General features: G+C 38.9%; 1 protein-coding gene across 1 annotated transcript in view; it reads left to right on the top strand.

Annotated features, from left to right (window-relative positions):
• The window catches only part of cacna1ba (calcium channel, voltage-dependent, N type, alpha 1B subunit, a), a 600,961-nt gene that overhangs the window by 490,730 nt on the left and 87,643 nt on the right, over positions 1-22,588 (top strand). The window contains exons 28-33 of the mRNA XM_060841327.1: positions 957-1,117; positions 5,786-5,923; positions 7,642-7,843; positions 11,137-11,301; positions 19,687-19,797; positions 21,400-21,489. Of these exons, the coding sequence (XP_060697310.1) occupies positions 957-1,117; positions 5,786-5,923; positions 7,642-7,843; positions 11,137-11,301; positions 19,687-19,797; positions 21,400-21,489 (867 nt within the window). The remainder of the gene's footprint in view (positions 1-956; positions 1,118-5,785; positions 5,924-7,641; positions 7,844-11,136; positions 11,302-19,686; positions 19,798-21,399; positions 21,490-22,588) is intronic.

Genomic DNA, 22,588 nt, shown 5'->3' with positions numbered 1-22,588 from the left:
GTATACTCCAATCCATGCAACATCTTGGTAAACCTCTTTTGCACCATCTTCAAAGCCTCCTCAGGTTTCCTAAAGTGCAGTGACCACAACTGCACACAATACTCCAAATGTGGCCTGATGTTTTAAACAGCTGCAACATGACTTGCCAATTTTTATACTCAATGTCCTGACCAATGAAGGTAAGTTCATGTTGTACGCCTTACTTACTACCTTATCCACTAGCATTGCCACTTTCGGGGAGCTGCAGACTTAGACCTCAAGCTCCCTCTGAATGGCAATGCTCCTTCCATTCCTCTTGCATTTGACCTCCCACTTGTCTGGATCAAACTCCATCTGCCATTTCTCTGCCCAACTTTCCAACTGATCTATATTTTACTGTATCTTTTGATCACCTTCTTCACTATCTGCAAACTTACTGATCAGACCACCTACATGTTTATATATATTTTCAACAGCAGAAGTCCCAGCACTGATCTTTGCAGAATACCATGAGTCACAGACCTCCAATCAGAAAAACTCTTCACAACTAGCCTCTGTCTTCTGTGACCAAGCCAATTTAGTATCCACCTTGCCAATCACTATGAATCTCATGTGACTTAATCTTCTGGACTAACTCCCCTGAGGTCTTTTTTGAGATGTAACTTTTGACATTCTATTGTTAGCAAGGAGTTGATAGTCATTTCAGATGCACCAGTGTAATTATCATTTTACCTTGTCTTCTCTGGTTAGAGAGAAGCAGTTCTAACTCCACATTTCGAGTCTTGTATCTCTCCAACACTCAAAACTGGTATCACATTTAAATTAAATTTATTTGCAATACACACGATGCTATCAGTTGATCTGATGTTCTGACTAAATGCTTTTTAAATACAGATTGCCACTCAGCAATGATTCTGTGAGTCTAGTCTTGTCTGTCACTTCTTGTTAACATCTGACTGCAAACTTGTTTCCTTTAGGCTGTCTTTGACTGCGTGGTGAACTCCCTGAAGAATGTTCTGAATATACTTATCGTTTACATGCTCTTCATGTTCATCTTTGCTGTCATTGCTGTGCAGCTTTTTAAGGGTAAATTCTTCTACTGCACTGACGAGTCAAAGGATTTGGAAAAGGACTGCAGGTAACCATCTACAGACAGAGGCAATGGTTGTATTAACTGGAAGATCAACATAAGATTGAAGAAATAACAACTTTCAAATTAATTTTGTTGCTTGAACAGTTCCATAAGCTGTTTTAATTCTCTTTGATTTAAACAAAATGTCATATCATGGTGTAAATTTCTCCTCTTTAGTGTTCTAGCTGATATTATTCCTCAATTAGTTAAGCTGATTTTCTGGGCATTATTACATTGTTGTTCATAGGAGCTGGCTGTGAAAGTTGTCTCCTAGTTTCCTACATTAGAACAATTACTACACTTAGAACATAGAACATAGAAAAATACAGCGCAGTACAGGCCCATCGGCCCTCGATGTTGCGCCGATCCAAGCCCACCTAACCTACACTAGCCCACTATCCTCCATATGCCATCCAATGCCCGTTTAAATGCCCATAAAGAGGGAGAGTCTACCACTGTTACTGGCAGGGCATTCCATGAACTCATGACTCGCTGAGTAAAGAATCTACCCCTAACATCTGTCCGATACCTATCACCCCTTAATTTAAAGCTATGCCCCCTCGTAATATCTGACTCCATACGTGGAAAAAGATTCTCATGGTCAACCCTATCTAAACCCCTAATCATCTTGTACACCTCTATCAAGTCACCCCTAAACCTTCTTTTCTCCAATGAAAACAGCCCCAAGTGCCTCAGCCTTTCCTCATATGACCTTCCTACCATATCAGGCAACATCCTGGTAAACCTCCTCTGCACCCGTTCCAGTGCCTCCACATCCTTCCTATAATATGACGACCAAAACTGCACACAATACTCCAGATGCGGCCGCACCAGAGTCTTATACAACTGCAACATGACCTTAGGACTCCAGAACTCAATTCCTCTACCAATAAAAGCCAGTATACCATATGCCTTCTTCACAGCATTATTTACCTGGGTGGCAACTTTCAGAGATCTGTGTTCATGCACACCAAGATCCCTCTGCTCATCCACACTACCAAGTATCCGACCATTAGCCCAGTACTCCATCTTCTTGTTACTCTTCAACATCTTCTTGTTACTTCACATATAATTGGTTCCAAAGCCTTTTGGGATGTCCTGAAATTACAAAAGGCAGACTATCCATACAATCCCTTTTTTTAAAAGAAGCATAACCATCATTTAGGGATAGAATTTAGGGATAAAAACTGAAGATGGTGGTCGGATACAAAATAGGACCATGGATTTATTTATGGTGCAAAAGTAGGCCATTTGGCCCAGCAAGTCCATATTATTTCATACAATCTAGTCAACTCCATTCCTACTCGTTCTCCATAACACTAGAAGTTTATTTCATTTAAGTGCCCACCTGATTTGCTTTTGAAATCATTAATTATGTTTATTTCCACTATACTCCTGGAGACCAGATTTCAGGTCCTGCTGCATAAAAATGTTCATCATCCTATGCCCCCCCTACATCTGCCTAAAATTTTAAATCTGTGTCACCTACAGTCATTGCACCATCAACAAATAGGAAGTGTTCTGTTCTTTCACTTCTACCTTCTCTAATTGTGCTTGTCATTATCTTGTACACTGTTATCAAATCTCTCTTTAATCTCTTTTGCTCCAAGCAGAACAACCCCTGTCTCCCAAACTCGCATTGTAGCTAAAACTTTACTTTCCTGGAATCATGATGATTTAACTCCTCGACACTCTGTCAATGCCTTTACATCTTTTCCAAAATGCGGTGACCAGAACTGGAAACAAGTCTGTAGCTGAGGCCTAAACATAGCAGATAGAAGCAATGAAGGCCAATCACCCCCTCAAGCCTGCTCTGCCATTCAATATGATCATGGCTGATCATTGAGCTGAATGCCCTAATCTCACCCTGACCCCTATCCCTTGATCCCTACAACCACAGAGCTATATGTGTTTCCCCCTTGAAAAAACAAAATATTTTGGCCTCTACCACTCCACAGGCTCACCATTCTCTGGATGCAGAATGTCCTCCTTGTTTCAATCCTAAAAGGTTTATCCCTTATCCTTAAACTATGATCCTTGGTGGTCTGGACTCCCCTCACTATCAGGAGCATTCATCCTGACTCTAACCTGTCTAGTCCTTTTAGAATTTTGTAGGTTTCGATGAGATTGCCTCCCATTCTTCTAAACTCCAGTGAATACAATCCTAATCAACTCAAGCTCTCCTCATCCATCAGACCTGCCCTCTCAGGAATCAATGTGGTAAATCTTTACTGTACTCCCTTTATAGAATAAGCATCCTTCCTCCAAAACTGCACACAATATTCCAGATATGGCCTCACCAATGCTCTGTATAATTGCAGTAAGAAATCCTTGTTACTATACTCAAATCCTCTCGCTATGAAAAGCTGCATACATTTTGCCTTCTTTCCTACCTGCTGCCTCTGCCTGCTTACTTTCAGTGACTAATGCAGAGGCCATCTGGGCCTAATTGAACATAATCCTTCTCTCAATTTACAGTCATTCAAATAATAATCTGCCTTCCTATTTTTGCTATCAAAGTAGATCGCTTCATATTTATCCACATTCACTCACTCAGGCTTTCCAAATAATGCTGCAATATCTCTGCATCATCCTCACAGCTCACCCTCCCACCCAGCTTTGTGGTATCTATAAATTTAGAGCTATTACATTTCATTCCTTCATCTAAATCACTAATGTATATTATGAATATAGTTCTACAATGGTTCAACAAGACCCCTGTGCTCAATGTCTCTATTTATAAAGTCGGAATCCTCTATATTTCATAAACCCATTCTATCAATGTGTACTGCTATATTCAAAAATCAATGCACATGCAACCACTGGTTCCTTTGTTCCTGCACATTTTTAGAGTTTTGTAATTAAATCTATCCTGCTCTTTACTATTTCCAGAACACATTGTCTCATGTTTCTGTATAAAGAATTCTATCTGCCACACATCTACATATTCTGGTAGCCTATTTATCCTGTTTCAGGCATCGTCATATTATCCTTACAGTTTACCACTCCTTCACGTTCAGTATGTTCAAAAAAATTTTGAAATTTTACTTCACATTCTAGGATCCCAATAATTTATGCAAAGTTTCATTATCTTCATCAACCATCCCTGTATCTTCATCAAAAATTCAATTAGATTAGTCAAACACAATTTTTTATTCATTCACAGGATGTGGGCATTGCTGGCTGGGCCAACAAAGTTTCAAAGCGATAAGTTGATCGTTCCTTCAAAAATAAGCGATTAATTCAAATTAATTAAAAGTGTTACCCAGCAGAGCGATCGAACAAAACCATTTTTGCCTTTTTGCTTAAGAACTAAAGCTGGAGGTGGACAGAGTAGTCTGACAATCCTACTTACCAGGGAAGAGGAGGCAATTAGGGCCAAGCAAAGGAGTTGAGACAAACATGCGTTTGCCTCCGGTGGGTGCACGCTCCACGTTGGTCTCTGTGCGATTGAGATGAAAAAAAGATTTGGATGTAATTTGCTTTTCTTCCTGAGTTTTCCTCCTTTCTCAGTGGACAGATGTTGGGAGGAAGGAAGAGAAGGCAGGCAGAAGTGCTGTGAAGAGAGGAAGTTTGGAGAAGAGCGAGGTGGTTTTCTTGGGAATTGGGAATAGAGTGGATGGTGTGAGGAACCATCAACCACCATGAGACACCACAGAGAAGGAGGGAAGAGGTTGGGTCGGGAAGCACATTTGGAGAAAGGAAGCCATGGAAGATTATCAAAATGGAAGAAAGGGATGGTCAGGTCTCATGTCAGAATGGCCACACATATTGCATAAGGAGGTTGTAAAGGGCCTTTTAGGTAGAGGTAAGATACTAGGAGGTACTAAAGTTTATCTTGTGCTCTAGCAGCCTCTGGCCCTGTCCAAGAAAACTGTTCATGAGTCACCACATGACATAAAAGTGAAGGGTGAGACGAGAGAATCTGGTGCCTGTTAGATTAAATTCCCTACAGTACAGAAACAGGCCCTTCCGATCCTCTGAAGAGTAACCCACCCAGACCCAATTAGATTGGTTAATTAATGCAATTGTTCAGAACAGCTCATTGGCCAACACAGAACTGTCACTATATTTATTTTGATATCATCTACATCTTTAGTTAAAACAAAAACTATAAGAGATATACAATGGCTTTCCTAGATTTACAAAGCCATCTGATTTAACACTCTTGAGATTGAGATCGCCTTGGTTTGTACTTCTCAAGACCTTGAGGGAAATATTTTACAGACACCTGGACTAACCTTTCACCGTGGCATAGTGTGATTTTGTTAGTTTGACTTTGCCAGTGTATTCCAGTCTATGTTTGAAATCCCAGGTAAGCATTCTAGATCAATGGAACAAGTTCATCCCTTTTGAGAATCTATTCAACAATAAAGCAGAAAGCTATGTGTTAATGGGAGCTGTATGTTTAATCTTCCATTCTCAGTGAGTCACATGAATGGTCACTCTGTTCCTCTCCCCATTGATATTGCCAGATCTGTTGAGTATTTCCAACATTTCTTTTTGTTAATGGAAGCCTTTATGATATTCCAAAATATCTAATCTCTGAAATATTTTTGTTAAACTATCTCTTGAGTCATTGAAATTTGGACATTACAATTAGTAATAATTTGTTGAGGAACTTTCCAGACGAAAACATTAGTTCTGCTGATCCAGTCACTGTGTATTTTGCAGGGGCCAATATCTCGTTTATGACAACGATGAGATTGAGGCAAAACCCAGGGAATGGAAAAAGTATGAGTTCCACTATGATAATGTGCTGTGGGCCTTGCTCACACTATTCACTGTATCAACTGGTGAGGGCTGGCCAATGTAAGTATTATGTCTATCGGTGTTTGATTATTAGGATTCATTAAAAACATTGTTTGGGAATTAAGTACTACAAAACTGCAACTTCAGTTGTGAAAATTCAAATGTACTATGCTTAGCAGGTTTTATGATAGGGTGCAGAAAATACAGTGACACAAGCAACAGAATTATGTGGTAGCAGACTTACATTAAGACAGCCTGATCTATTTCTTTAGTTTCCAATCATAGCCAAATTTAAATTTTGATGGAATGAGTGTTTTTCAGTTGCTACAGTCAGGTTTGTCACATCTGATTATATGTTGGTCATGTCTCTTCAAAGTAAGTGACATTTAAGTAAACCACTTTGTTTCTGAGAGACATGACAAGGTAGTATATAGATCCATTTATTTTCAAATACTTCATTGCTAAATGCAGTACACAACCAATGCAGTGGATCTTGTATGTGACGTTATCTCATTGAGAGAAATTTTATTCAGTTTCAGGCAGATCAAAATAATTGGTACTGTCTCTTTCCTTGGTTGAACTTCTTTCTAGTGTTCTTACAGAAAGAGTTTTAGATAGTCATACCAAACACAATTATGTGAAATAGTAAATGCAGTATGTGTGCAGTGAGGTGATAAACAGCACAGATTTCAAACAAAGAACCTGCATATTAAATTCAAAGGTAATTCATTTCTTTTAAAAAAAGTTTGATATATGATCTTCCAAAAATGGTCTCCTTAGGGTTTCAGTATTCAGTAACGTGGAGAGGAAATTTCGGTATTTGGCTACTGTTTTCTTGTATCAGTAATTTGTAGAATCCTGGAATATTTTAGATGCTAGAACTTAAAGAGTTTTTGATCGAGCTCTGGTGGAAGGTTCAGGCTCATGATGCTGGAAACCTTTCTTATCAGAGATGAGAAAATGTAATGAGGTGATAATAAGGCTGGGTATAAAACATCATACCTGGTTGAAGGACAGGAATACTCATGGATGTGTGAAGAAATGATGTTCAGTGCATTACTACAATAATAACTTTGTAGTGGAGGAGGAGCAGCATGCAAGGAGGGGTTAGAAGGCTCATGCTAGTAAAATGTAAAGGAACACTATATATTAGTTGATGGATAAAACTAAGAGTGGTAGCAGAAGGATTATAAAGAGAGAAAGATTGTACGCTGCCAGAAACATCAGGGAAGACATTGTCATCTGAGATACAAACACTGACGAGGGAGACGATGAGCAGAAATTCCAAGACTTGACAGTATGACAGATCTCATGTTTGGATGCATGGCTCTCATCATATATTAGTAAAGTGCCTAACATTGCTCTCATTCTCTTGTTACACTGGAAATCCTGCAAATGGCCTGTTTAGTCAGTTCCTGTGAAGCTATGGTGGGAATCTTGTTGGAAATTATAATTATTTATAGCTCATAGAAAAGATGGATTTCTTAACCAACATAAGTGACACGATTTACATACAGCGAATGTGTTTTTCAACATTAAACAGAACTGGTTCATTTACTCAGGATTTAAAAGTCATTAAACAATTCAAATATCATTTTAATAACTATTGGAGTTGGTTGAATTTTGGAAGCATCTGGGATTTGGAGTAGACAGTTTAAGTTCCTTGTGAACATTTGTAAATGTGGAGTTACAAGTTTTCTACTAATAAAAGTAAGATTAGGTATCTATAACAGATTGTGACTTAACCTCATAAAATATTTGTCTTTTTCTTCCTCAAGCGTTTTGAAACACTCGGTGGATGCTACAGAAGAGGATCAGGGACCCAGCCCCCGCTACCGCATGGAAATGTCCATCTTTTATGTTGTGTACTTTGTTGTGTTTCCATTCTTCTTTGTCAATATTTTTGTTGCGCTCATTATCATTACATTCCAGGAACAGGGTGATAAGGTGCTGTCTGAGTGCAGTCTCGAGAAAAATGAGGTATGCATCAAAATGTAATAGTTGCTGACCTACTTATTCATGACTCTATTTCTAAATTTCCTTAAAGATGGCTTTTCATCTTTGGGATTCAAGGTCAAACCTAATCCTCGCCAACAAGAGAGAGCCTAACCATTGTGCCTTAACATTACCATTGGTGAATCCTCCACCACAAACATCCAAGGGGTGACCCTTCACCAGAAACTGACTCAATCAGATCTATAAGTACCTTGGTTACAAGAACAGGTCAAAGGCTAGGAGTTCTGTGATAATTAACTCACCTCCTGACTCCCCAAAAACCTATCCACCATCTATGAGGCACAAATCATGAGTATTATGGAATACTCTCCATTTCCCTGGATGAGTGCAGCTTCAACAACACTTAGGAACCCCCCCCCAACATACAGAACAAAGGAGCACACATGAATGGGACTCCATCCATCACTTTAAACATTCACTCCCTTCATCAATGATGCACACTAGCAGTAGTTTGTATCATGAATATGTTGCAGTAATTCACCAAGCTTCCTTTAGCAGTATCTTCCAAACCCCATGGTCACTATCATCTGGAATGACGAGGAAAGCAGACACATGGAAAATCCATCACCTATATGTTCCCCTCCAAATCACTATAAGACCATAAGACCATAAGAACTAGGAGTGCAAGTAAGGCCATTTGGCCCATTGAGTCCACTCCGCCATTCAGTCATGGCTGATGGGCATTTCAACGCCACTTATCCGCACTCTCCCTGTAGCCCTTAATTCCTTGCGAGATGAAGAATTTATCAATCTCTACCTTGAAGACATTTAATGTCCCAGCCTCCACTGTGCTCCATTGCAGTGACTTCCACAGGCCCACCACTCTCTGGCTGATGAAATGTCTCTTCATTCCTGTTCTAAATTGACCCCTTCTAATTCTAAGGCTGTGCCCACAGGTCCTAGTATCCACACCTGACGGAAACAAATTCCCAGTCTACACCATTTCTAAGCCATGCATTTCCTTATAAGTTTCAATTAGATCTCCCCTCAACCTTCTAAACTCTAATGAATACAATCCCAGGATCCTCTGCCATTCATCGTATGTTAGGCCTGCCATCCCAGGGATCATCCATGTGAATCTCCACTGAACACTCTTCAGTGCCAGTATGTCCTTCCTGAGGTGTGGGGCCCAAAACTGGACACAGTATTCTAAATTGAGCCTAACCACAGCTTTATAAAGTCTCAGTAGCACATCGATGCTTTTACATTCCAACCATCTTGAAATGAATGACAACATTACATTTGCTTTCTTAACCATGGACTCAACCTGCAAGTCAACCTTTAGACAATCCTGTGTTTGCACTCCCAGGTTCATTTGTAATTTGGTTTTTTGAATTTTCTCACCGTTTAAAAAATAGTCCATGTCTGTGTTCTTTTTTCCAATGTACAAGAACTCACATTTACTCACATTAAATTTCATCAGCCATTTCTTGGGCCATTCTCCTAAACTTTCGAAATCTTTCTGCAGCCTCCCCACCTCCTTATTACTACCTGCCTGTCCATCTAACTTCATATCATCGACAAACTTCGCCAGAATGCCCACAGTCTCTTCATCCAGATCATTCATATAAAAAGTGAACAGCTGCGGCCCCAACACTGAATCTTGCGGGACATCACTTGTCAGTTGCCAGTTGCCATTCCAAAAAAGAACCTTTTATCCCAACTCTCTGCCTTCTGTCAGACAGCCAATCCTCAATCCATACCAGTAGCTCACTTTGAACACCATGGGCCCTCACCTGGAACAATATGACTGTTGCTCAATTATCACTGCGTCAAAACCTTGAAACACCCTTCTGAACAGCACTGTGGGTGTATCTACACCACGTGATTGCAAGAGTTCAGGAAAATAGCTCTCTACCACCTTCTCAAAGACAGTTAGGGATGGGCAATAAATACTGGCATATCCATCAATGCCAACATCCCAAGAATGAATAAATAAGTGGCATTAATTACTTTTTCTCAACTGGAACATTCAGTATTGAATACACTTAGGCTTCTTTAAACAGTTCTGTTATTCCAAATTGATGTCTGATAATTCCAAACTTGCAGAATATTAGGTCAAGATTACCATGGTCTAATTTCTTACTTTATAATATAGTCTACTCAGTCTCAAGTACTTAAAACAATGTGTACAACCATTGAAAATAATTTTTCTATATTTTTGCTCGACATTATTAGAAGAACTAATGGTTCCAATCAATTACTTTGACAAGTTGTAAGATTAAAATTAATCATTCAAAACTCAATAAATTAAACTCACCAAAGGGCTGACCTACTTAAAGCACAGATGCTAGATGGTCCGTATACGTGATAAAGAGGTGTATACTGCATATGCAGCTTAATATGATTACATTTTAGATTACATTACTTACAGTGTGGAAACAGGCCCTTCGGCCCAACAAGTCCACACTGACCCGCCAAAGCCCAACCCACCCATACCCCTACATTTACCCCTTACCTAACACTACGGGCAATTTAGCATGGCCAATTCACCTGACCCGCACATCTTTGGAATGTGGGAAGAAACCGGAGCATCCGGAGGAAACCCACGCAGACACGGGGAGAATGTGCAAACTCCACACAGTCAGTCGCCTGAGTCGGGAATGATATACAGATGGAAATGTAAATAGGAGAGATAGTGAATAGATGATTTAGAGAGTTTATAGTGATGGAAAACATTAATGTAGGACAGAAGAACACTCAATGTTTAGGAGAGTGAAAGCAAGATAGAAGGATCATACAGGCTGTCAGCTGACTGAAATGGAAAGAGAACTTCCGACTCAGGCAGAGATAGTGAGAATGAGAGACACAGATTATATAAGAGTAAAGGATGTAAATATAGTACCGAAAATGCAGTGTGATTAATAAGTGAGAAGAAATTGAAGAGTGCACAGAGATGAGGGATCTACTGAAGGAAACGGTGAATGAAAGATGGAGATGAAATGTCTTATGAATGAAAGTAGCCAAATTATGATGGCTATCTGTGAATGTATTTTTTAAATCTCTCCTCACATTTGCAATTAGTTCCTGTGCAGTGGCACAATTCAAGGTATAAGATTCGATGTAGCATAGATGAAACAAATTGGAGGTGGTGCAATTGCAATGCAACTGGTTTTATTTCCTTCTTAGTTAATGCTGCCCTCTTGTTGAAATGTACGACCTAAGTAATCTTTACTTTGCCCTTCAAAGGTTACAAAGCAAAATGTAGTGATATTTGTAACCTTGTTCAATTCAGACCCTCTGTTGTTTTCTTCCAGAGAGCCTGTATTGATTTCGCTATAAGTGCCAAACCACTGACTCGCTACATGCCACAGAACAAGCAAACTTTTCAGTACAAGATGTGGAGATTTGTGGTCTCCCCTCCTTTTGAATATTTTATAATGGCTATGATCGCAATCAATACTGTAGTGTTGATGATGAAGGTAAGGTGTAACAGCTGACACTCTACAAAACTGAGGTAATTTCCACATTGTTATTTTCTGTAATTCAAACACAATAAGGAATTTTGCTTCTCTGTGTGTGACAAAAACAAATTCTTCTACTTTAAAGAACACGAAGTCTTTTATGTGATATTTTGCCATTGAGAAACCTGGTCTTTTTATTTTTACAAGGAATACAGCAGTCTTCAGCACAAGTTAAAAATGCTAGAAATAACTGTCTCTGCATGATTGAACAATTACATTATCCAGAGCAAGGGTAGTGACAATTTTGACATTGGGCTATATTGGATTAGTCATCCATTCAATATAAATGAAAGATGGAAGGGAAATATAACAGGATGGCTGAGTTGATGTGCCTGTTAGAACATAGAGCATTACAGTGCAGTACATGCCCTTCAGTCCTTGATGTTGCGCCAACCAGTTAAATCAATCTGAAGCCTATCTAACCTACACTATTCCATTTTCATCCATATGTTTATGCAATAACCATTTAAGTGTTCTCAAATTTGGTAAGTATACTACTGTTGCAGGCAGGGCATTCCATGCCCTTACTACTCTCTGAGTAAAGAACCAACCTCTGATATCTGTCCTATATCTATCACAGCTCAATTTAAAGCTATGCCCCAGCATGCTAGTCATCGCCATCTGAGGTAAAAGGCTCTTACTGTCGACCCAATGTGATCCTCTAATCATCTTGTATGTCTCTATTAAGTCACCTCTTAACCTTCTTCTCTCAAATGAAAGCAACCTCAAATCTCTCAGCCTATCCTCATAAGACCTTCCCTCCATACCAGACAACATCCTGGTAAATCTCCTCTGCACCCTTTCTGTCACAGAGAACTCTGAAAGGCAACTGGGAATTATCATGTTTTCAGCTGAAAATATAGTGTCTAGTAGTCGCTTGGCTTGTGGTTATTACACATTTATATGGTTAAAAGAAATTAACTATATGACCATTGTAAAATTTAGAATGGATGAAATCTTATTCAGGAGTACTTATTGTCTTCATTTGTGATGAATAAGCAATTACAAATATCATTTGAACTTGAATACAGATTGAAGTAATCTGTTTTGTTTATTAGCATACCACATAAATTAGTTGGAGGTCTTATTTAATTCAAAGCTGTTTTTGAAACAGCATGACTATGGTTGATGGATCACTTCATCTTACATTTGCTGGCATTTATATTAAAAACAACTGATATGATGACAGTCATCTGTGAGTTTCTTGAGAAGCAATTTATAGTTTCCTACCAACACACTGCATGGTCAGTGTAATAAAAACTCCGATTAATTCTCATGAGACTACCTTTGAGGAAGTTAAAATGAAAAAAAAAATCAGCAATACCAATTTTCATGATTTTATCCATGGGACAATCAATAAAAAGAAGATTAATGGTAAACAAATCATTGACCATCAAGTCAATCATTGAAACAATGATTAAACTTTCGAAAAAGCATTAGGTTATTCTCAAACAACAATCTTTATTACGTTGACATTTTATTATCTAAAAGGTGTCTAAATATGGAAATGACTACTTCTGTTTGTTACATGACACCAGGAAGGGTATATTCTGAGTGGTATGTTTCACTCCAAAAGATTTGGGTCAGTTGGCTGCTTTACTTAAAGTGGTTAATAATAACTTCCTCTCCTACAATGGAAAGATAATTATGTTGCAATTTTTCACTATTGGATGTGGAGATGACGAGAAAGGATGGCATTTGTTAGCCACCCCTAATTGCCCTTGAACTGAGTGGCTTACTTGGCCATTGTACTGCAGGTCTGAAGTCACATGTTGGTCAGACTGGATAAAAATAGTAAATACCTTCCATAAAGGACATTTTTGAAACAGGTGGGATTTTACAGCAATGTTCCAAGAGTATTGGCTTGGTCCCCTGAATGAGTAGTCCAAAGACAGAACCACTACACCACTATTTCTACCCACCCACCCCACGCCTCCATTGATATGTGAGCCATATCACTAGAAAATAGTTTAACCCTTCAATATTGTGCTTTTTAATCAATCAGAACATGCAAGCCATTTAAATAATCTGTTTCACACCATTTTGTGTAGTGTGGGATATTTAAAGCATAAATACTGCAACTATACATGAAGCGATAGTTTAGCTTTGCATTGTTATGCTACTGTGCAGTAAAATAAGCTACAACTCACCTAATTCATGACAATAATTGAAGGATTAATGTTGCCTGTCGAGAAAACATATTAGGACAACTTATAAAGACATAGATTCAAACAGGTGCAAAGAAAGCCTGATCAGAGAGGGAGCAGTGCTGGAACTAATTTTGGGAACAATGAGGATGAATCTTTGGGTAAAAGATCAGTGGGGGATCATTTTGATGATAATGACAATAACTCTGTAGGATTTAAGGCAGTTATTGAAAAGGACAAAGATAGATAGGGAGTAAAATTTATGAACTGGAAGAAGGTTGATTTTAACATGATAAAACAGGACTTGGCCAAAGTGAAATGGAAACAGTTGTTTGTGGGGAAATTGATATCAAAGCAGCGGAAATCACTCAAAAAGGAAATAGTGAGAATGCAGGGCCAACATGCTCCTGCAAAGATTATGAACGGGATTAAAAAAAAGTGCAGAGAATTTTGGATTTCAAGGAGCATACAGCACTGGGTGAGAAAGAGAAAAGGGAAGCTTATGGGAAATACTGAGGGCTCAAAACAGCAGACAGAATGTGCTGGTTACTTGAAAAAAAATCAGAAAAGCGAAGAGAGTTTATGAAGAAAACGCTAGTGGGTAAAATAAAGGAAAATCCAAGGGCATTTTATGAGCACCTTAGTGACTAAATGGAGGGGTGGAGGGGGCAGATATCTCATTAGCTGGACGACAGATTGACAACAACAGCGGAGGTTAAATTCCTGTACTAGTTCAGGTCAACATCTATGTCCTGCCTTCTCAACCTCATCCCTCACCTGATGTACGGTGATTCCAGGTTAAACTCACACCAGTCATCTCCCTCTAACAAAAGAGCAGCCCAATGGCTCTCTGGGACAATCACTATCAGGGACATTGTAGCTAGGGAGCTCAACAAAATAAATAGTGAAGTTTTGAAAGGAGTCCACATCGCAGAAGTTGAGGTGCTGGAACTCTTAAAACACATAAAGGTAAAGTAATCCCTGGGACCTGATCAAGTATACCCCAGGACAATGTGGGAAGCTAGGGAATAAATTGCAGGGCCCCTGGCAGAGATATTTGTATCATTGACAGCCAGGTGTGAGGTGCCAGAAGACTGGAGGGTGGCTAATGTTGTGCCTTTATTTAAGAAAGGCTGCAAGGAAAAGCCAGAGAACTACAGACCGGTGAGCCTGACATTAGAGGTGGGTAAGCTGTTTAAGTGGATTCTGAGAAACAGGAATCATGTGCATTTAAAAAGGCAATGTCTGATTAGAGATGGTCTGCATGGCTTTTTGTGTGAGAAATCATTTCTCAAACTTGATTGAGCTTTTTGAAGAGGAGACCAAGATGAAGTCAGAGTGACAGACATTGCCTACATAGACTTTAGTGAAGTCTTTGACATGGCAGACTGGTTAGTAAGGTTAGATCACATGGAATCCATGGAGAGCTGGCCAATTGGATACAAAATTGACTTGACAGTAGGAGACAGAAGGTGGTGGTAGTGGGTGGCTTTTCAGACTGGAGACCTGTGACCAGCGGTGTACTGCAAGGATTGGTGCTATGTCTGCTGCTTTTCATCATTTATATAAATGATTTGGATATGAATATAGGAGGTATAGTTAGTAAGTTTGCAGATGACACTAAATTGGTGGTTTGGTGGACATAGAAGAAGATTATCTCAGAGTTCAATGGGATTTTGATCAACTGGGCCAGTGGACTGAGGGACGGCAAATGGAGTTTATTTTGATAAATGCAAGATGCTGCATTTTTGTAAGGCAAGTAAAGGCAGGACTTACACAGTTAATGGTAGGGCCCTAGGTAGTGTGTCAAACAGAGTGATCTGGGGTATAGGGGTATAGTTCCTTGAAAGTGGTGTCACAAGTAGACAGGGTGGTGAAGAAAGTGTTCAACGGTTAGAGCATTGAGCATAAGAGTTAGGATGTTATGTCACAGTTGTACAAGACATCGGTAAGGCCACATTTCAAATATTGCATATAGTTCTGGTTATCCTGCTATAGGGATAATGTTATTAAATTGGAAAGTGTGCAAAGAATATTTACAATGATGTTGTCAGGATTGGAGGGTTTGAGCTACAGGTGGAGGCTGAATAGGCCGGGGCTTTTTTCCTTGGAAGTGTAGGAGGCTGACTGTTGACCTTATAGACATTTATAAAATCATGGTGGACATAGATTTACTAAAGAAGTTGAAGTTCTTGTCAACAGAAAGAAGAAGACTTCTGTTAGGATGAGACATGAAGGCTCAGTGAGGATGCTTGAGAGTTACAAGGTAGCCAGGAAAGACCTAAAGAGAGAGCTAAGAAGAGCCAGGAAGAGACATGAGAAGTCTTTGGCAGGTAGGATTAAGGAAAACCCTAAGGCTTTCTATAGGTATATCAGGAATAAAAAAATGACTAGAGTAAGATTAGGGCCAATCAAGGATAGTAATGGGAATATGTGCATGGAGTCAGAGGAGATAGTGGAAGCACTAAATGAATATTTTTCGTCAGCATTCAGACTGGAAAAAGACAATGTTATTGAGGAGAATACTGAGATACAGGCTACTAGATTAGATGGGATTGAGGTTTACAAGGAGGAGGTGTTAGCAACTCTGGCAAGTGTGAAAATAGATAAGTCCCTTGGCCTGGATGGGATTTATCATAGGATTCTCTGGGAAGCCATGGAAGGAAATTGCAGAGCTTTTGGCTTTGATCGTTATGCCACCATTGTGTACAGGATTGATGCCAGAAGACTGGAGGATATCAAATGTTGTTCCCTTGTTCAAGAAGAAGAGTAGAGGCAACCCTGATAATTATAGCTGAGTGAGCCTTACTTCGGTTGTGGGTAAAGTGTTGGAAAAGTTTATAAGAGATAGGATTTATAATCATTGAGAAAGAAACAAGTTGATTAGGGATAGTCAACACATTTTTGTGAAGGGTAGATCGTGCCTCACAAACCTTATTAGTTATTTGAGAAGGTGACCAAACAGGTGGATGAGGGTAAAGTGATTGATGTAGTTTATATGGATTTCAGTGAGGCGTTTCATAAGGTTCCCCACAGTAGACAATTGCACAAAATGCGGAGGCATGGGATTGAGGGTGATTTAGCAGTTTGGAGAAGAAATTGGTTAGTTGAAAGAAGTCAGAGGGCTGATGGGAAAGGTTCATCCTGGAGTTCTGTTACTAGTGGTAAATCACAAGGATCTGTTTTGGGGCCGCTGCTGTTGATCATTTTTATAAATGACCTGGATGAGGACATAGAAGGATGGGTTAGTGAATTTGTGGGTGACACTAAGGCCGGTAGAGTTGTGGATAGTGCTGAAGGATTTACAGGTTACAGAGGGACATAGATAAGCTGCAGAGCTGGGCTGAGAGGTGGCACATAGATCCCTGAAAGTTGCCACCCAGGCTGATTGGGTTGTTAAGAAAATATATAGTGTATTAGCTTTTCTTAGTAGATGGATTGAGTTTCGGAGCCATGAGGTCATGCTGCAGCTGTACAAAACTCTGGTGCACTGCACTTGCAGTATTGCGAACAGTTCGGTTCACTACATTATAGGAAGGATGTGGGAGCTTTGGAAATGGTTCAAAGGAGATTTACGAGGATGTTACCTGGTCTGGAGAAAGGTCTTACAAGAAAGGCTGAGGGATTTGAGGCTGTTTTCATTAGAGAGAAGAAGGTTGAGAGGTGACTTAATTGACACATATAAAATGATTAGAGGGTTAGATAGGGTGGACAGTGAAGAGCCTTTTTCCTTGGATGGTGATGGCTAGCACAAGGGGACATAGCTTTAAACTGAGGGGTGATAGATATTGGACAGATGTCAGTGGTATTTTCTTTACTCTGAGAGTAATAAGGGTGTGGAATAGCCTGCCTGCAATAGTAGTACAGTCACCAACTTTAAGGCCATTTAAATGGTTATTGGATAAACATATGGATGGAAATGGAATAGTGTAGGTTAAATGGGATTCAGATTGGTTTCACAGGTCGGCACAACATCGAGGGCCGAAGGGCCTGTACTGCACTGTAATGTTCTATGTTCTATAGATAGGATGAAAAACCAAGGTCTTTTCCCCAAAGTAGTGGAGTCCAAAACTAGATGGCGTAGGTTTAAGGTGAAAATGGAAAGATTTAAAAAGGACTTGAGGGGCAATGTTTTTACACAGGTTGGTGGTGTATGGAATGAGCTGTGAGAGGAATTTATAGAGGTGGGTACTATTACAACATTTAAAAGGCATTCAACATTACATAGACAAGAAAGGTTTAAGGGATATGGGCCAAATGTTGGCAAATGGGACTAGATCAGTTTAGGAAACCTGGTTGGCATGGATGAGTTGGGCCAAAAGGTCTGTTCCTGTGCTTTGTGACTTTATGACAAGATGATAAATAGGGAAAGAGTTGGGCCCAAGTGTATAGAACCAGGAGACATTTGCTGAGATTTTAAATGGATACTTTGTATTCACTATGGAGAAGAAAGATGTAGATATGGAAATCAGGATGGTGGTCTGTGATATATTTGAACAAATTCACATTGAGAGAGAGATGGTATTGGCATTTTTAGCAAGTTTGAAACTTTGAAATTCCCAGGCTCAGATGAGATATATCCCAAGATACTGTGGAATGCTGAACGGGAGATTTCAGAATCTCTGATATTAATTTTCAAATTCTCTCAGACACAGGAGAGGTACCATAGGACTGGAGGGCAGCTAACATGTTAGCACTATTCAGGAAAGGTGGCGCAGGGATCTATAAGCCAGTCATATGACCATCAGAGGTATGGAAACTTTTAGAAACAAATTCTGGGGCACAGACAGTCTCTACTTAGAGAGACCAGGATTAATCAATATTAGTTAGCATGGCTTTGCCAGGAGGAGACAATGTCTAACAAATTTGATTGCATTTTTCAAGGAGGTGATTAGGTATCTAGATGAGGTTAATTCAGTTAATCAGAAGTTAACAGTTGAAAATGTGTTGCTGGTTAAAGCACAGCAGGTCAGGCAGCATCCAAGGAATAGGAAATTCGACGTTTCGGAAGGGCTTATGCCCGAAACGTCGAATTTCCTATTCCTTGGATGCTGCCTGACCTGCTGTGCTTTAACCAGCAACACATTTTCAACTGTGATCTCCAGCATCTGCAGACCTCATTTTTTTACCCACTAATCAGAAGTTAAGGCAGTTAAGAAGAGCTTGTATGGGAGACTGGTCAAGAAAATAAAAGTCCATGGAATCCAAGGGGATTTGATAAATTGGATTTAAAATTGGCTAAGTGGCAGGAGGCAGAGGGTAATGGATAAAGTTTATTTTGTAAGTGGAACTTCTCATCCAGTGGCATTTACAGGGTACAGTGTTGGCTCCCTGTGTTGTGTGCAGTGGATATTAGTGATCTGGACATAAATGTAGGAGGTATAATTAATTAATTTACTGGTGACACAAAAATGAGTGCTTTGGTAAATAGTGAGGAGGAAAGTCTTAGACTCCAGGACATTATAGACAGGCTGGACAGAGCAGAGCAGTGAATGTAAACCCGAAAAGTGTAAGGTGATTCATTTTGGATGGACTAACAAAAGCAATGGAATAACTAATAAGTGAAATGATCCTAGGATGTACGATGGATTTGAGGCACCTGATTATGCACTTCCAAAATCCTTGGAAGGCAGTAGGATAGGTGAATCAGGTGGTTAAGAAAGCATATGAGACACTTATTTTATTAGTTGGTGTTAGATGTGTAAGTCTTCACAACATTTACAAAGTATTTAGATGAACACTTGAAATGCCAAACCATACTTGACTGCAGGACAATGCTAGAAAGTCAGATTTGAGAAGATTGGTGCTTAATAAGAGGCATGTCTAACTCAAGTGGCAGAATGGGAAGTTGTTGCTAGTGCATCACTAGTTGATGCTTGAAATTGGAGTAAGCTATACAGTGTAATTTTATATAAACTCGGGAATGAATGAAGAAAGGAAATACTGATGTAAATTTCTTATGGATTTCGATGAAGTATGAATGCACTTATGTATTTGAACAGTCAACCTGCAATGGAAATCTGTTTTCCAAAATCCTCAACATAGCTGTGTTTAAGGAAAGCAAATGACTCTCTTTTCTGGACAGGAAATTATTTTACTCCTTGTACAAAAATTATAATCTTGGTTTATTTTTTAATCAAAGTTCTTCTAAGGACTGATACTGATTCTTTGTGTTTTTGTTTCATATTTCATGTAGTTTTATAATGCTCCTGAATCTTATGACAGAATGCTGCAGTACCTGAACATATTATTCACTTTTCTGTTTTCCATGGAGTGTGTACTGAAGCTTATTGCATTTGGTATTCTGGTACGTTATAATTCAATTCAAATAACAAATTAGTTGTAATGTGATATATTTAAAAATAATCTGTATCTTGGAATGAGAAAAAAAGATCTTGTGAAGATATTGACTCAAATATAATTTTGCAATCAAAGAGAGAAAATTAATGTTTTCTTCAGCCTGTCAAAAGCTGCAGCTCCATAAAGCAAATATCTAAGTTCATAAGTAATCAGTGGTTGATTTTGTTGGTTTCAGTCTTAACTCTATGTCAGCAAGGTATTGCTTTAAACTGCTTCAGAATTTGAGTACACGATCTACTCTGTTACAATATGACTGCTTGTTCTTTGGATAACCTGCCAGTTTGGAGACCAAATGATCTCATTTTAAACAAGGGCAGCAAATTCTTCTCATTTGTATTCCTTCCTCAACAAATTTTGCTAAAGCAGTCGCTGATGGCGTACACTGTACCCTGTCAGTACATGTTGACTGTCTCATTTGCCCACATGGCAATAACTCTTGCACTTTTCACATTCATTTGATTTTATGGAGGACTCTTTGGAATGTTACGAAAAGATACTTTGTAAATGCAATGTAAAACCATTCTATTTATTAGTAGAAGATCTTTTCTATTTTTAATCTGCAAAAGTTTTGATACTTTTTTAATAACTCTAACTTTTGCCACTGCTGTTAAGCATAGACCTGCTTGATCCAACTATTTCTGATACTGTCATTATTTTTCTTTAACTTAAAGATTCTTAATTGCTTTAATAAACTGAGGTAACTATGGCATGTCAAAAAAGAAGAAAAAGATCAGTTAATTTTAAAATTATAATCAAAGTGGAATTCTTGTATCTTATTATTAAATTGATGCTGATTATCATGTTAATGATAATGTCTAATGGTCAGTTGCTCGTCAGGGATTTTATAACTGCTAAGTTAGTTTGTTGCAGACAGTAAAACAGATTTTAAGTTGAAAAACAGACATTACAGAAAACCAAATAATTTCTGTGTGCAACTCGCAAATCATTAGCAGACTCACCACAGGGCAAAATCTCCACATTGAAAATATGCAACATGGAGTTTTTAAAAATGAATTCTCTTAAAGGCAAGGTGCACATGCAACACTGATCAGGTACATCATCTTCTAAGGATATCAATGACCTATGTACTTGTCTGAGATTGGCCTGAAGCAACAAAAGTGCAAATGACTAAACTTCAGTGGTAAAATTCTGTGTTATAATCTTCCTTGAAAAACTGGAAATCTGTATGTGTCCCAGAATCCATACAGGGAAGTCCACTCTCTTGCATTTTGTTAAATTGTCTTTTGACAAACAGCTGCCTGTCCCAAAGCTTTAGTGCAAACGTCTCAGGTTTGTCCATTGAGGCTGTGAAAATGTTTGCACTGCAGACACCACGGCATCAGACTGCCTCCTGTTGGCATTATTGCACTTTGCCACAAAGTATCCTTTGGATTATTTCATATTTATACTACTGGAAGTGAAGCTGAAATAGCAAGATAACTTAGTTTTACAGACAATCTTGCAACATTATCTGAATGACCTCAAAGATGAACACCCAATCTGATGGCAATCTGATCTTGCTTTTCCCTTTTTGTTTTGTTTGATTTAGAACTACTTCCGCGATGCATGGAATGTGTTTGACTTTGTAACTGTATTGGGAAGTATTACTGATATTTTAGTCACTGAGCTGGCGGTAAGTGCATCTCCCCTAAATCAAGATATTATTTTAAAATCTGATTTCTCTCCAATATTTGAGGTGCAATGTGATGTTGAACTAGATTCTTACATAATCTGCATTTGAATTTTTATTTTGGAGCAATAGTTAGACTCCAAATTGACCAGTTTGCTTAATTTAAATTGATATGATGAGGATTTGTTGAATTCCTTTATTTACACTGCAACAGAAATTCTTTATGTGGGATGATGTTTTGGGCTCTGGAAATGTTATGAAAGTTGTTTCAGATAGTTGTCGTTGCAAATGTACTTTCCAGGCATTTTTCAACTAATAATTGGGGTGCCACAGGGTGGCAAATTGAACGGGAAGAACGTGATGTGGCTTTCTTCTGGTTCATTACTTCTCCAAATTCTTCTCCCTCTCCATAAACCACCACACATTCCCCAGCCCCCACTTCCCCCACCAGCTTCCTATTTAATGAGCATGATGTTGAACTGTATTGACTCGATATGTTGCAGTCAACACTCTCTTGACCACTCCAGTCTCTGAAGACACCAGATTGTGGGGGGAAAAATGAAATGAGACAAGTAAAACAATATTTTGCTCCTGAAAACTGGGATTGGATCCAGCCTGCCAGATGGCAGCAGGTTGAAGTCCCATTTAGTCACTGATACCAGCTCGGGCATGTTCAGCCTGGTATCAACCTCACCAAGAGCCCACAGTTCAAGATCTCCCACATTTTGGCTTTCGGTAATACTTAATTTGCCTTCTTCATCTGAACCTGAGATAGGGAGTTGAAATAGTATAAAAGGATTTTATAAAGATATTCAGTTTGGAACATTGGAAATGTACTTCATGCTGTCTCCAAACAATAGAAATTAGTGCCCAGAAACAACTTTAAATGTGCTTAATGTTGATGATATTCTAACCCACTGCATGGCTACTCTTCATCTCCATAACGAAACTAATGCCAAGAAATGGAAAATTACATGTTGGAGATTATTAATGGTGGTATTACCAATCACAAACTTAGTATCACAATCACAAGCTTGTTTTTTTTACATGGACTGTTTGTCAAAATAATGATGATGGAATCACTTTTGATGTTTATCCATTAAACTTT

The sequence above is a fragment of the Hemiscyllium ocellatum genome, chromosome 21, assembly GCF_020745735.1.
Source record: "Hemiscyllium ocellatum isolate sHemOce1 chromosome 21, sHemOce1.pat.X.cur, whole genome shotgun sequence".
Taxonomy (NCBI): Eukaryota; Metazoa; Chordata; class Chondrichthyes; order Orectolobiformes; family Hemiscylliidae; genus Hemiscyllium; species Hemiscyllium ocellatum.
This window is presented reverse-complemented; position numbering and strand designations above follow the sequence as displayed.